Source organism: Atractosteus spatula, chromosome 26, assembly GCF_055471065.1.
Source record: "Atractosteus spatula isolate fAtrSpa1 chromosome 26, fAtrSpa1.hap1, whole genome shotgun sequence".
Taxonomy (NCBI): domain Eukaryota; kingdom Metazoa; phylum Chordata; class Actinopteri; order Semionotiformes; family Lepisosteidae; genus Atractosteus; species Atractosteus spatula.
The window spans coordinates 7,860,113-7,873,455 of record NC_142731.1 but is presented as its reverse complement, the minus strand read 5'-3'; the positions used below and the strand labels follow the sequence as shown (position 1 = coordinate 7,873,455).

The 13,343-nt window shown below is 46.9% G+C and overlaps 1 protein-coding gene across 3 annotated transcripts in view; it reads right to left on the bottom strand.

The window, feature by feature from the left end:
* The window catches only part of mpp2b (MAGUK p55 scaffold protein 2b), a 51,255-nt gene that overhangs the window by 11,948 nt on the left and 25,964 nt on the right, over window positions 1–13,343 (bottom strand). For all 3 annotated transcript variants that reach the window (XM_088906459.1, XM_088906458.1, XM_088906460.1), the window contains exons 3-5: window positions 8,281–8,433; window positions 7,484–7,639; window positions 4,923–5,150 (exon numbers count right to left, since the gene is read on the bottom strand). In XM_088906459.1, coding sequence (XP_088762585.1) covers window positions 4,923–5,150; window positions 7,484–7,639; window positions 8,281–8,433 — 537 coding nt within the window. The remainder of the gene's footprint in view (window positions 1–4,922; window positions 5,151–7,483; window positions 7,640–8,280; window positions 8,434–13,343) is intronic.

Genomic DNA, 13,343 nt, shown 5'->3' with positions numbered 1-13,343 from the left:
TTCACTGGGTGTTGCCCATTACACCTCAGAAGTGCAGGCCTTTACGTTGTCACACTTAGCTGAGCTGCAACATAGAATCACTATGAGACCTTCGGGTGAAGTGGTAAGGTAATGTCACCCGTTTCTTCCCCAAGGCCATGCTGTGTACCAGAGGCGGCCTGTCTGGGAACAGGATTCAGCCCAAAATTGCCAGAGACAAAAAGCAGGCCTGCAGAACTACTTTCCAGTACGGAAATGACAAATCAGCTGAAACAACAGTCTTCACTTTCACTTCGAACAACCGGCAGTCAGACTCGTAACTCGCCAACTTAAGGCCCTTATTGCACTTAAATGCTTTCTGGCTTTGAATGACAGCGTCAAATTGAAGTGGAAAGCTGAACAAAGAGTGTGGCAGCATTTGTCACGGAAAAAAAAAAGAACCCGGCTAGGTGTAACATTTATATGCATGTTTAATATTTTAACTCCACTTGAGCGCTACGGGGCTTGAAACTGAATAATTATAAACCCGGCTGCCAGCGTCTGAATACTTCACAAGAATATGAAAGACGTGAGGAATTCGAAATAACTTGTTTGGCATAAAGCACGCAAGTCTCCTTTTGGGAGAACAAATACTGCAACTGGGAGACTCCTGGGACCACGGCCTCGTCGCTAGAGCCCTGCAGGAGTCGTGTCAAAGTTCTCCAGTTCTTTGCGCTAGGTTTCAAATTCTACACTATCCCCTGCCCATGACGAGGTAGTAAGACTGGGCTTTGAGAGAGACTGGAAGCCTTTTAAAAGCCTACCCAGTGGCCCAGGCGAGAGGCCGATTACACTTAAGGGCTGATCCTAATCGTTCCTCTCCCTCATGTGGGATCTCACTCTCTCTTGGTGCCAATTACCCAATTAAGACAGGTGACTCTCATTTTAACCCACTTCTCTCTTAATCCTCTTTTCTCTCAAAGCCACCTCTTACAGCCTCATGCCCTCTAAAAGGCTAACGTAAAATCCTACTCTGATCATCTGGATGTTTTACCAGGAGACAGGACAGGGTATAAAAGCCCATGCATATTCATGCATGTCGAACTGAAGCTCTGTGCTTTGTACAGAAGACCCCTTGCGTTTAGCTATCCTCTCCATTCACATTGAAATACTCAATACACCAGGCTTAAGATTTTTTGAGGACCCTGTTAAAAGGCATCCCAAAGTTCCCAGGTCCTGGATTTCCACACTTATTATGCTCCAGACAGCTTGATGGTGACATCAATCCACACTCAGCCACTGGCTTCAACTCCATGAATGGGGTGGAGTGGTGGCTCTGTGGCTCAGGATCTGTGCCTGTGGCTGGAAGGTTGCCGGTTCAAATCCCGCAGCCGGCAGAGGAATCCTACTCCGTTGGGCCCCTGAGCAAGGCCCTTAACCCCAAATGCTCCAGGGGCAGTACAATGGCAGACCCTGCGCTCTGACCCCAGGCTCTCTCCCTATCTGTGTGTCTCATGGAGAGCAAGCTGGGGTATGTGAAAAGATAATTCCTGATGCAAGAAATTGTAAAGGGTTAATTAAGTGATGTTATTTATTATTATATGACCTCTTTCGGAGCTTGACCTCTGACTCTTTGCTAAGAACCTAGGATGTGATGCCCTTGTGCTCCCAGGCATGCAGGAATCTGGGCAATGTTTATTTGACAAAACAAAGGGCAAAATAGCGTGAAGTAACGAGCTTGGGGGAAGGTATCCATGACAACGACAGCGCTGTGCATCACACTCTGAAGGAGAGGAAACGTGCTGCACTCTGAAGGGCACCGTGCTCGAGTCAGAAGAAGAGCAGCCTTGCGCTGGCATGACAGCTGAGCACCTCGCACACACTGGCCCCTTGCCTTCTGCCAGGCAGCGGGCAACTGAGCCTGTCCACACCGGCTGAGCTGGCACGGCTGACAGCTCGTTCCTGCAGCTTAACACGCGCAGATGTGATCCACTGCACCAGGGCAAAGCTAACATGCTGTGCCCTTTCTGTACTCTGACACTGGGGTACAAGAAGGAGTTTTTCACAATCCATATGGACAGAAACAGATTGATCACGCATGGCAATTCTTCTAGCTCTGAATGTGTGGACCTTTCCTAATATTGTTTTCTGATTTCTTTTCTCTCATTAGCAATTCCATGCATGTGTCTATTTGATATTACCAAATAAATTATTTCCCCCAGGCATTTAATTGCTCCAGCAAAAAAAAAAAAGCAGCCTGCATATTTCTGTGCAGTAGAATAAGTGACACCCAGGAGCAGGGGGCTGTGTGTGAAGGCATGAACTGTACCACCCAGCTGTCACCCTGAAAGATCTACAGCTGTGGGCTGAACTAAACAGGCAGTTTCCATGCATCCCCCCCCCAAAGCAATCGCTCGGAGACAGCGGCCTGCGTGCTCGTGCTGAAAAGGTAACGTGTCTTTTCCTTGAAATTCCCACAACTGCCACGATTACATCATGAGCATCTTGTAGCCCCGGTCCCTCCTTATAATATTTCTAGGAATGACAGCACTAATGGGAAATGGCTGTATAATGAAAAATCTATGATGGGCTCATTCTCAATTATTCTATGGCCCTGTCATCCTTTCATTCAAGTCTAAACAGCCTTAAAGGGATGATAGGAGGTGGATTGATTCCTCTCTCCAGTCATCTGTCGTGGAAGTCCTGCTGGTCAGCAGCCACCCCTTGTTGGCAGGCATCAATGCCACAGTTTTAAGACAAGAACTAGTTACTAGTTACAGCTCCAAGTCATTTCAATTCATTTCCCAGGCAGATATGGCAGGTTTGGGAGCTAATGTAAATGTCACAGGCAACTCAGTTCCAATTAACGAGCCCTGTGGCAAGGCCCGAGTGCGGTGGAGGGCGTAATTAGCTTGACAGCTATCCCCCTGCCTCAGCTGCAGAGCAGGAGCTGAAGGGCTCTGCTAACAAATCTACCCCAAGCCCCTTTTCACTGGGGCGTCTCTAAAGGGGAATTTTGTACAGCTGTTGGGAAAACGTGTGCTGTAACTTTAAAACACTGGCTCACACAGTCCACCAGATAGCTTTATCTTTACAGACCCGACTACTCTCTTGAAGATTTTGCATAGCAAGCTTTGCCTCTATTTTTGTAGTATTCCTATACCTAAATCCTGCATTTACTTAACTTTGTCATGCTTTTACAAGGATTACACTGTGCTTATTGTACTTTTCATTTGCTTTCTTAGTAGATAATCTCAACCAGGATGCCCTACAATATTAAAAAAATAATCACTAAGTTGAAATACAAGGAACAATTGTGCAAGTATAATATAGCTAAAAGATCAGTTACACAGTGGTTTATTAGAGTAAACATTTGAGGATCCTTTTAGCTTTAATTTGTGCTTTAAATTGGAACCGGGCGATGCACCTACAGCACAGAAAATCTTTTTTAAGAAAGAAATCAATATCTGATTCAGGCACAACCTGAAACACAAGTCTACAGGGCTATTCTCAAAAAACAGTCTTTTTTTTTCCAGGTTAAGAGAACTATAATGCAGGTCCTGGCACTCTGAAATTAATTTCGAATTTCGTCTCTAGCAGAATGATGTGCAGAACCTAGCCAGTGAAGAGCACCTGCTTTGAAGACTGCCACAGATGTCTCTAGGCAAATGGCATTTCCTGCAATCACAGCCTCATAATCAAAGAGGTCTAGTCTCCTGTCCATTTCAAACACGGATGATTAGATTCAAACTCATAAGGTTTGTATTTTTTCAGCTGCTAATTCAGATCTCATTGAAGCCTCTGCAGTCGTGTCTGGTACAATTGTTGCCAGAGTTGCCAAATCTGGACTCGTTCTAGTTTACCAGTGGCCTAAGCTGATGGGACGTAGGTACCAGAATATCAGCTCCCATGTGAAATAAATCTCATCTTGCCATGTGTAGTAGCAAGGAGGGTTAAAATGGCATGACAGCACTCGGCACAGTGAGATCTGAAGAAATTGGCTGATATCAGCTACCCTGCAATTACAGACTGGTGAGCGTCATTCGATTCTTCCAGTTGTTCAGGCAGAGCTGTGGTGTTTGTGAAAAGAAAGGCACACAACAGCTTTTAAACTGACAGACAGCTGAAAGGCCAGAACTAAGAAATAAGAATACATGAAACACGCACTGATCCTTTCTGGAGTTCAGTGCTAAAGGTCCAATAGAGCAACTTTATAAACCTGCATCTGACAGGCCACTGATGGCCGTTTTCAAACTGTTCCATTTTCACGCAATGTCCTTCACACAATCACAGGGCAGTCCGGCGGATTTTATTTCAAATCATTAACATGGGATGCGACTTGGGCTTCTCCTTTTAGAGAGAAATAGCCTGGACGATTTCGACTCAACAGCACCCATTTTGGAAAAAGGGATTTGTCCAGACCAAGTCTTGAACAGCTGCTGCCGCTAGGTCAGTGGGCAGATGCCAAAAAGAAATGGGTTATTCCAAATAAAAGAGGCTTGTCATTTGTGGGAGAGCAGGAGTTTTGATTTAATCTTTGCCTTGTATTTAAATACAAAATCATCACCAATTCTGAATCACAAATCTACTCCTTTTATGTCTTTTTCCACACCTATACTGTCCCTGGCTTCAGTCAATAGTTCGATTTAAAAAAGCCTTTTAGACAACAGACAGTGTGTACGTGTGTGTGTGTACGTGCATGCGTGCGTGCCATCAGCAGGCTCGGCGGTGTGTGTGTGTGTGTGTGTGTGTGTGTGCCAGCAGCGGGCACGGCGGTGTGTGTGTGTGTGCGTGTGCGCGCACACGCACGCGTGCATGCGTGCGTGCCAGCAGCGGGCACGGTGGTGTGTGTGTGAGTGCTGGCAGCGGGCACGGCGGTGTGTGTGTGTGTGTGTGCCAGCAGCGGGCACGGCGGTATGGGTGTGTACACACGGAGGGGCGCCCCCCTGAGACTGCGGGCTGACCTGGCGCGGCGGGTGGGGCTCCTGGTAGCTGGGCAGGATCTTGAGCACCACGCTGCCGCTGGCCTCCTTCAGCATCTCCTGCAGCACCTTGGGGTCGTTGCCCACCTCCTTGCCGTTCACCTCCTTGATGATGTCGCCCACGTGCAGCAGGCCCTGCTGGTCGATCATGCCTCCGTGCAGAATCCGCGCGATCACCAGCTCGCCGCTCTCCACGCGGAACGTCACGCCCTGCCACGGGGAAACCACACGCTCACATCGCGGCAGCAAAACCCCCCCCCACCACCGGGGCACTGATGACCAAGCACACGCATCACTTCCTGCCACGCACCACTTGTGTCGTTACATCATCTTTCTAGAGCTAATGAGTATTCAATCGACTCTGAAGGAGAGGCATCTTTGACAGAGCACCTACTTCAACAATCAATATTTATCACACTCCAAGAAAACAATGAACTGTGCCTGCTGAAAGACTCAACCTCAAAACATATACTTAATAATAATAATAATAATAATAATAATAATAATTCCTTACACATAAATAGCACTTTTCTGGACACTCCACTCAAAGCGCTTTACAGGTAATGGGGATCCCCTCCACCACCACCAGTGTGCAGCCCCACCTGGATGATGCACCAGTACTCCCCCCCCCACACACCAGCTCTCAGTGGGGAGGAGAACAGAGTGATGGAGCAAGTTCAGAGATGGGGATTATTAGGAGGCCATGAGTGGTAAAGGCCAGGGGGAAATTTGGTCTTTCACTTCCGCTGTGGTTTTTACAGGGCCTTGCTGTGGTTCACTGTGATCTTAGCCTGCCTTCACTGTGTTTTACGATACTAGACCATGGGAACACCACAGTGTATTTCTCAAAACCCAATGGTCACATTGAGACTAACACAGCCTTTTCCTTTGAAACATCAGAAATGACAACTATGTTTAGATTATATACCAACCCAACATGGAATCTCTAATTGGGGCTTCATATCTCGACTCGCAGTGAAGACCCTGGCACCCCTGTGTGAAGAAAGAGGAAGTGCAGATACGCTCCTCTGGCCTGCCCCCTCACTGAGCCAATCACCGTTCGACTGTCTACAACCCCTGCTGCGACGAAGAGGAAGATCCTCCGCACAAACTGGAGGAAAGGCGATGGAGGAAAGGAGGAAACCCTTTCACCCTAGAGCTGCAGGAATTGATATGCATTTCCCATGAAGTCCTATGACAACACTCACTCTTTCTTTATACCAAGTGAATTTCCAAACCAACAAGGCTAGATTATCAAAGGGTGTTTTTTTCCCTAAATAACATCTTAAATTTGAACCATCACATTTTGTAAAGAAAATGAAGTGAAAGGAATCAACACAGAGGACCCCCACTGCTGAAGACAAAGGAATATGAAACGATAGGCCAGGTTATATGTAGCAGGGGCTGTGGATCTGTAAGTGCAGATTCCTTCAGCCATGTCGTACCACTGTGCAGAATGACAAGCAGAATTATGGCATGCTTCCACTTCATTCAGCACTTACTCTCTAGAGTGCCAGGCCTACCCCCTGGTCCGAGTCCTGACCTTAATGCCAAGTTACCAGTGCTTCCTTACTCCCTCTGCCAGCTCTGCTCAGAGACAGATGGTGCCCTCCCCTACAAGTCTTGTAGGGCAATAGCAGAGCATATAGCATTGAGGGCAGGACGAGGAAAAAGTGCTGCTATTTTTGGCCAAAGGCTATCGATCAGTAGTAATAAATTATTTTAGTAAATTGAAAAAGGAGCAAACCCTGTGCTGGTGACAGGACAATCTAATTTGAGGGATACACCTGTGCGGCTGTGTTAATACTTCCGGGATCTTTTGCTTCATTTATTTTGATATTCTGATATGTCAGCTTTAAGGGCTAAGCTGTAAGGTGAAGATATATTAACCACAGCTCTTTTCAGAAAAAAACATCCCAAAAGCAAGCGCGTTAACAGCAGGGCACTGTACAGTCAGGCGTGACATTGTGCAATTCTTGCGTCATTCCATCAAATTTCCTATATTGAACGGCTTTTATTATACTGTACATGCATCTCTGTGGGCAGTTTTTCTCAAGAGAGTTTTGCTAGTATTAACAACCGCTCTGGAGAAGATGGAGAGAGAGAGATTCGTTAAGCGCATAAAAAATAATTAAAGTAGTGACTTCAATTATCCCAGGCATGCAATCAAAGATCTCTAGCTCACAGCATATTCACAATTAAGCCATAATTCACAGAGACGTGCAGCCGTTTCACCATCTTCTGAGCGCATTTTTTCAGGAGAAAGGAGAACGACACTGCTTTATTTATTTTCATTGGGACGTTTTTTGTCATCTACAGCCTCGTTATGGAAAGGTTCGCTCACCAAGAGTTATCTTACCCATCAAGGGTAATAAAGTAGGAGATCACTGCCTTGTATATTATATTATTCTAATATTAAACATTGTAATATTATTTATTCTAAATATTCAGAGAAACTAGGCGCATTGGGGGTGGGCTTTATCCAACATACTGTATATCCTTTCAAAAAAATCCCAATCTCCCTTGGCGCTCCAATTGCTTACCAGATGTTCGCCAGCAACCTTCCGGATTCCCACCATCCGCACGGCATCGGGCGGCACAGGCTGGTTATTCAGGGCGGCGTCCATGAAGGCACAGGGGCTGGGAGGGGGCGTCTCGAAGCTCTTGGAGGCCACCGAATCGTGCGTCTCCAGGAGGGACTGTCAACCAATCACAGGGCGCACAGGGCGGGGACACCGCGTCAGAACAGGAAGTGGGCTCCAAGCCAAGCGGCAGACGGGACACTCGATTTCAACGGCTTTGACATATTTGGGAGCGGAGGGAAGGAAAAGGGAAGGCCAGCGCTTTGCTTTGCAGAAATACGAATTCTTCAATACCGCTTTTTGCTTTACACTGCGTGTTCTAGCCGATATCCCTGCTAGCCAGGATTAAAGTGTACAAAACTTTAGAGCAGCATGCAGAGATATCAAATCCCAGCACGGACAGGAAATGTCCTAATTTTCAGAGGCTTTCCATATACGCCTATAGGAATCTGACTCTGGCCTGGGGTCGATACTCCTGCCCTGGTTTGAGTGCATCTTAAAACAGACACCTGCTGCCTCAGGAAGAACATCAACAGGAACAGCCGCTGGTGGAAATATTTTATACGATTCCAATACGTTTGGTAATGGTCACTCAAAAACACCCATGCATGGTAATAACGCATTTCTAACACTGCTAGAAATCAGGACACTGTCAGGGATGAATCCTGTGTGTGTCTTCCCCAGAGATCTCTGGAAACGGCCTTATTCATCCCCAATTAAGCCCACCGCAAATGCTCATTGCTTCCTTGCACGGCTACCTGAAAGTGTGGCTCCTTAAGGATGCGGGCCAGCTCGGCAGCAGAGGAGTTCTGGTCCACCAGTGGAGAGAGGTCCCGCAGGATCTCCTGGACCAGCTCCAGGTTATTGTCCCGCACTGCTTCCAGCTTGGTCTCCTCCAGCTTCTCGTGGGCCTGGAGAAGGGAAGTGCGGAGATGATCAGCAACGCCACCGGAAATGCACCACCACTCCAGCTCAGTTCTCCCTCCGCTGGCGCGAACCCTGAAGCACCTGACCCTCGTCGCTGGAGCTGAAGAGCCCCAGACCTACAGGATGAAGCCAACTGCCTGGAATCCTTCAAGAAACAGCTGGATGGAATCCTTGGACAAAGAAACATGCCTGGTTAAATGACCACCACTCATCCAGAGCCTTCCTGTCCACTTAATAAGAAAAAGTCCTTACACTTATATAGAGCTTTTCTGGACACTCCACTCAAAGCGCTTTACAGGTAATGGGGTTCCCCTCCACCACCACCAGTGTGTAACCCCACCTGGATGATGCACCAGTCCGCTCCCCACACACCAGCTCTCAGTGGGGAGGAGAGCAGAGTGATGAAGCCAGTTCAGAGAGATGGGGATTATTAGGTGGACTTGATTGGTAAAGGCCAGGGGGAAATTTTGCCAGGACTCCAGGATAACACCCCTACTATTTTTGAGAAACGCCCTGGAATTTTTAATGATCACAGAGAGTCAGGAGCTCCATTTTACTGTCCCCGACACTATACTGGGGCATTAGGACCCACACAGACCACAAGGTGAGCGCCCCCTGCTGGTCCCACTAACACCTCTGCCAGCAGCAACCTTAGCTATCCCAGGAGGTCTCCCATCCAGGTACAGACCAGGCTCACACCTGCTGAGCTTCAGTGGGCTGCCAGTTGCAAGTTGCGGGGCAATATGGCTGCTGACCACATCTTAAAGCAAAACTGAGAAACCTGAAACTGTAAATTGCTAGATATCAATAATTTAATAACAAATATTAGTTTGGTAATTGGTTGTTTGCACAAATTCAGTAAGAAGATATCCTGCTGTACAAATTTTCAGATACTTAAAAAGCTAAAAATAAGATTTTATGTAATATTTTATGTGAACAGCTGTCAGAGCTCTAGCGATGAAAGTGGAATGTTTTTCTTTCAGAGTTCTAAAGGTGTTTCGGTGATTTCATAATGTTCCAACAGAACAAGGAGATCAAAGTAAATTTCACTTTTTGTATTCACAAAAAAAGGAATTTCTGGAAATCATTAATTCCTCCTCTTTAGGGAAAAATGCATTTTTCATTTTTATAAATAATCCAAAATCTCAGAATGCAGAAAAACTCCACATGAGTGCAGAACTGTGAATCTACTGGGGCAGCTGACAGTTTTCTGCATTCAGATTTGGACTATTCTGGACTATTCTGCTGTCGACATGATATTGAGAAGAGCTTTATTCAAAAGAACCTCACAGGCTCAGCCAGGCTATTAGCCTCCTCAACTCTGGCAGCATTTTGCCGTTTGTTGATTTAAAGAAAATAGCTACTGCACTCTGGGAATCAAATCATTTCAGATTACAATTCCAGCCAAGTCTGTACATTTGAGAATTAGTGAATGCGCAAAGGAATCATCAGTTGACACCAAATACTCTGCCTGTCACAGAGAAATCTGTTCTAAGCTTGCCTCCATCAAAACCCTAAAGCGAGGCAGCTCTTCAAGTGCTCAATTATGAGTGTGCTGAGAAAAGAGCCCACTCCACAGACACTCAGGACAGACTGTTGTTAAAACAAACTGTCTGAGAGAAAGTGCCTATTAGCTGCATAACTTATTCATTTCATCTCGGAGCAGAGGAGTTTAGAAAAAAAATAAGAATGGTTACAAATGAGAGAAAGCCACTTAGCTCATCTGGCCCCGTCAGCCAGTTAAGTAGCGAACTGATTCAAAGATTTCCCACAACTGTTAATAAGGAAATAAGGAAAATAAGGCTAAGGAATTGGTTTCAGCAACATGGCTGGGTGGCTTGTTCCACGCTCCCACAAGCCTTCATGTAAAGAAGCACCTCCCATTCTTGGTTTTAAATGCACTTCCTGTCCTTTCCACTTACAGTATGTCTTTTGGAGCGTATCTCACTGTTTCTTATGAAGAAGCCTGCTGTCTTGATGCCTTTGAGGGTCGATGGTGAACGCAGATGCTAGTAACTCTTCAGACCTATTGCCTAGAGGAAAGGCTTCAACCTCTCATTGGCCAGGAGGTCTGCAGCCTCCTCAGTGTGCTGGAGAAGGTCAGACTACTGGCTCATTCGGATTAGAACAATACTGCACTGCATGGCTGTGGCAACCCCTGTTAAATGGCATGCTGTCCATTTTAGATGCAGTGTCTGTGGAGCAGAAGCCAATATTAGCAAGAATGTCGGTAAATGACATTTCCAAAAAAGATAGAAATTAATAAGATGCTGCCCAGCAAGAATCAGTCAAGAGTGATAAAATAGTAGGACACGCACTCTCTAATCCGTAACCATTTATCACACACTGGCCAGGTCTGGGCAAGAAAAGGCCGGTCCGGATGAAGGCGTTTTAGTGCAGAGACACTGACAGCGTATAATAAGTTAAAATATTTGTCCAAACACACCGACAGATTTCTAAGCAGATGTCCATAAGCCAGCACAGAACTGCGATCCCCTTGGTGAATATAATTTCCTGTAATCCCCCCCCCACCCCCCCGCTTTGTCCAGCCAGGGGCTACAAACAAGGCCGAAAGTAGCCAAGCTGGAACACTAGCATGACGACAGCTGCGCGTCCCAACAGGAACAGCAGGGCTGAGAGCCAGTGGGCAGCCAGTGGGCAGCCAGCGACAGACCTGTGGCACTGTCCAGCTGCTGGGGGGGGGTACTCGCCGGCCCTCACCGCCTCACGCCGCGCCAGCCAGAGGGACAGGGGCAGGAGAAAATAGAGCCACCGCTTATAAAACAGCCCCCCTCCTCCCAGGAGACTGAAGAGCTCTTAACCAGGAGCTTGTGTTTAGGACACAAGTGTTCAAAATCACACAGGCGGTGGAGCCCGCTGACAGCAAATCAATAGCACAGAAAGATGCCAAAATCCATCCGCAAGGACATTAAGGCACATTTTTCTGTGCACACGTCAGGAATCCCAATACTAATCCTATAGGGCTGTTAACCACTATTGGAACAGCAACACTGGTCCCCCAGGGTCATGGTTCAATTCTGGAATTTGAATGGAGCGGGCACTAAAAACCAGTAAATGTGAGGATGTTGCCTTTTTTTCATGATTTGTTACACGGGGATGGCCTCTTTAACAAGCCAACCCTACAACTGACAGCTGGCTCAACAGAGCAGACGAAGCAGCGCCTCCTACTGAGACAGGCTGAGGAGAAGCGTCAGAGGCAGTTTACCACCCCGTCGGGAAACTCCGGAGTCGTTTCTATCGGTCTGAAGCACAGCAGACAGATCTATATCATTGCCCGCGGTGTCTGTGATCCTAAGGCTGGTACAGGTTAATAAGAGAAAAGAGTCTGGCTGGGGAAGCAAAAGATTGCTGGGCCTGTCTTTTACAACACAGTTCGTAATAAATTCTATGTCTGCAGCACTCAATAACTGCAGCAGACCCTGCAGCTAAATACCCAGTCAAGGTAAATCAAACACTCAGATAGCCTCCCAGCCTCAGAGCAACAGTGCCTTAATACCACGCCTGCCATTAGGATTCCCTGTGCTGTCACACAGCAACCCCTACAATCGCCTAGGGGATATTCTTTCAAATCAGACGGCACTGAGCTAATGCTTGCGCGATCCGAGATGCCAGAGTGCTGTAACGTCTCCCACGCTGGAATTCAAGGCCATGAAGCGCCGTGTCTGCAGCCCCAACCACCACCCTTTGCTAACTGCTTCGTCCCATGTAGGGCATGCGGGGGAGTCGGAGTCTATCCGGGCAAGCAAAGGGCGCAAGGCAGGGGTACAACCTGGACAGGACGCCCGTCCATCGCAGGGCAGGCACACAGACAAAGCCCCCAGGAAACGCATGTGACCCCGGGGAGGACATGCAAACTCCACACAGACAGCACCACCAGGGCCGGAATTTAACCCAGGGCCCAAGCACTTCGAGGCAGCAAAGCTAACTACTGTTCCACCCCTACACCACCATTCTGCCCTACAAGGTTTCATGTACTCAATAGTGATAAATGAAATTCACAAGCCGGGCCACATTAAACTTGCTGGCCACCCACCCTGCAGCACTAATATTTTTTTAAATCCTCACAAATGTGTAAGCACCAGTCTGTTAACTTCATCAGCTAATAACACCACATTTTTCAAATTATTTTTCATTTCCCATTGCTGATGGAATATGACTGCAGTACAGTTTTTGTACCTTTTCCAGTTTAGCACTCAAGCAATAGTGTAGCCCGCCGTCACTGTGAGTGGAACTGAATTCGCAGAGGCATTAATGAGGAAACACAGCTAATACCTTCAATTGTGCATTAAATGCAAAACAAAAATCGAATTATTGAGTGCCCTCACTTTGAAAGCACCTTTCTTTTCTCCTAGAGAGTTCTTTCAAGTCAATTCATTTTCATCAAAATCCAAGGACGCTGTAAAGCACTTCTCAGACACTAATGAAGCCAATGCGTTTCGCTTCCCTCCTTTGCTGTCGTTCAGAGGCAATTTTCACAGGTTTCAACAAAACTACAGCTCTCCGCCCGTGAACATTCAAAGGCAGGTGTCGACACATGTTCTAGTTTTGAACACGAAAAGGCTACGAGTGGAGTTGATACAAGTACACAAAAACCCCCAAGGCCTCGACAAAGTCAACAAAATCAGGATGAAGCGCAGAACACCCACCAGAAGGCACAAGCTGAATTTTGAAGTGCATTTAAAACCCAAAACAGGAGACACTTCTTTACCCAAAGGGTAGCGGGAGTGTGGAACAAGCCACGCAGCCATGTTGTTGAATCCGATACTCTGGATTTTTCAAGAAACAGTAGGATGAGATCCTGGAATTAATTAACCACTAATGGACGGATGGACCAGAATGGACTGAATGGCTCCTCTAGCTTGTCACATCCCTC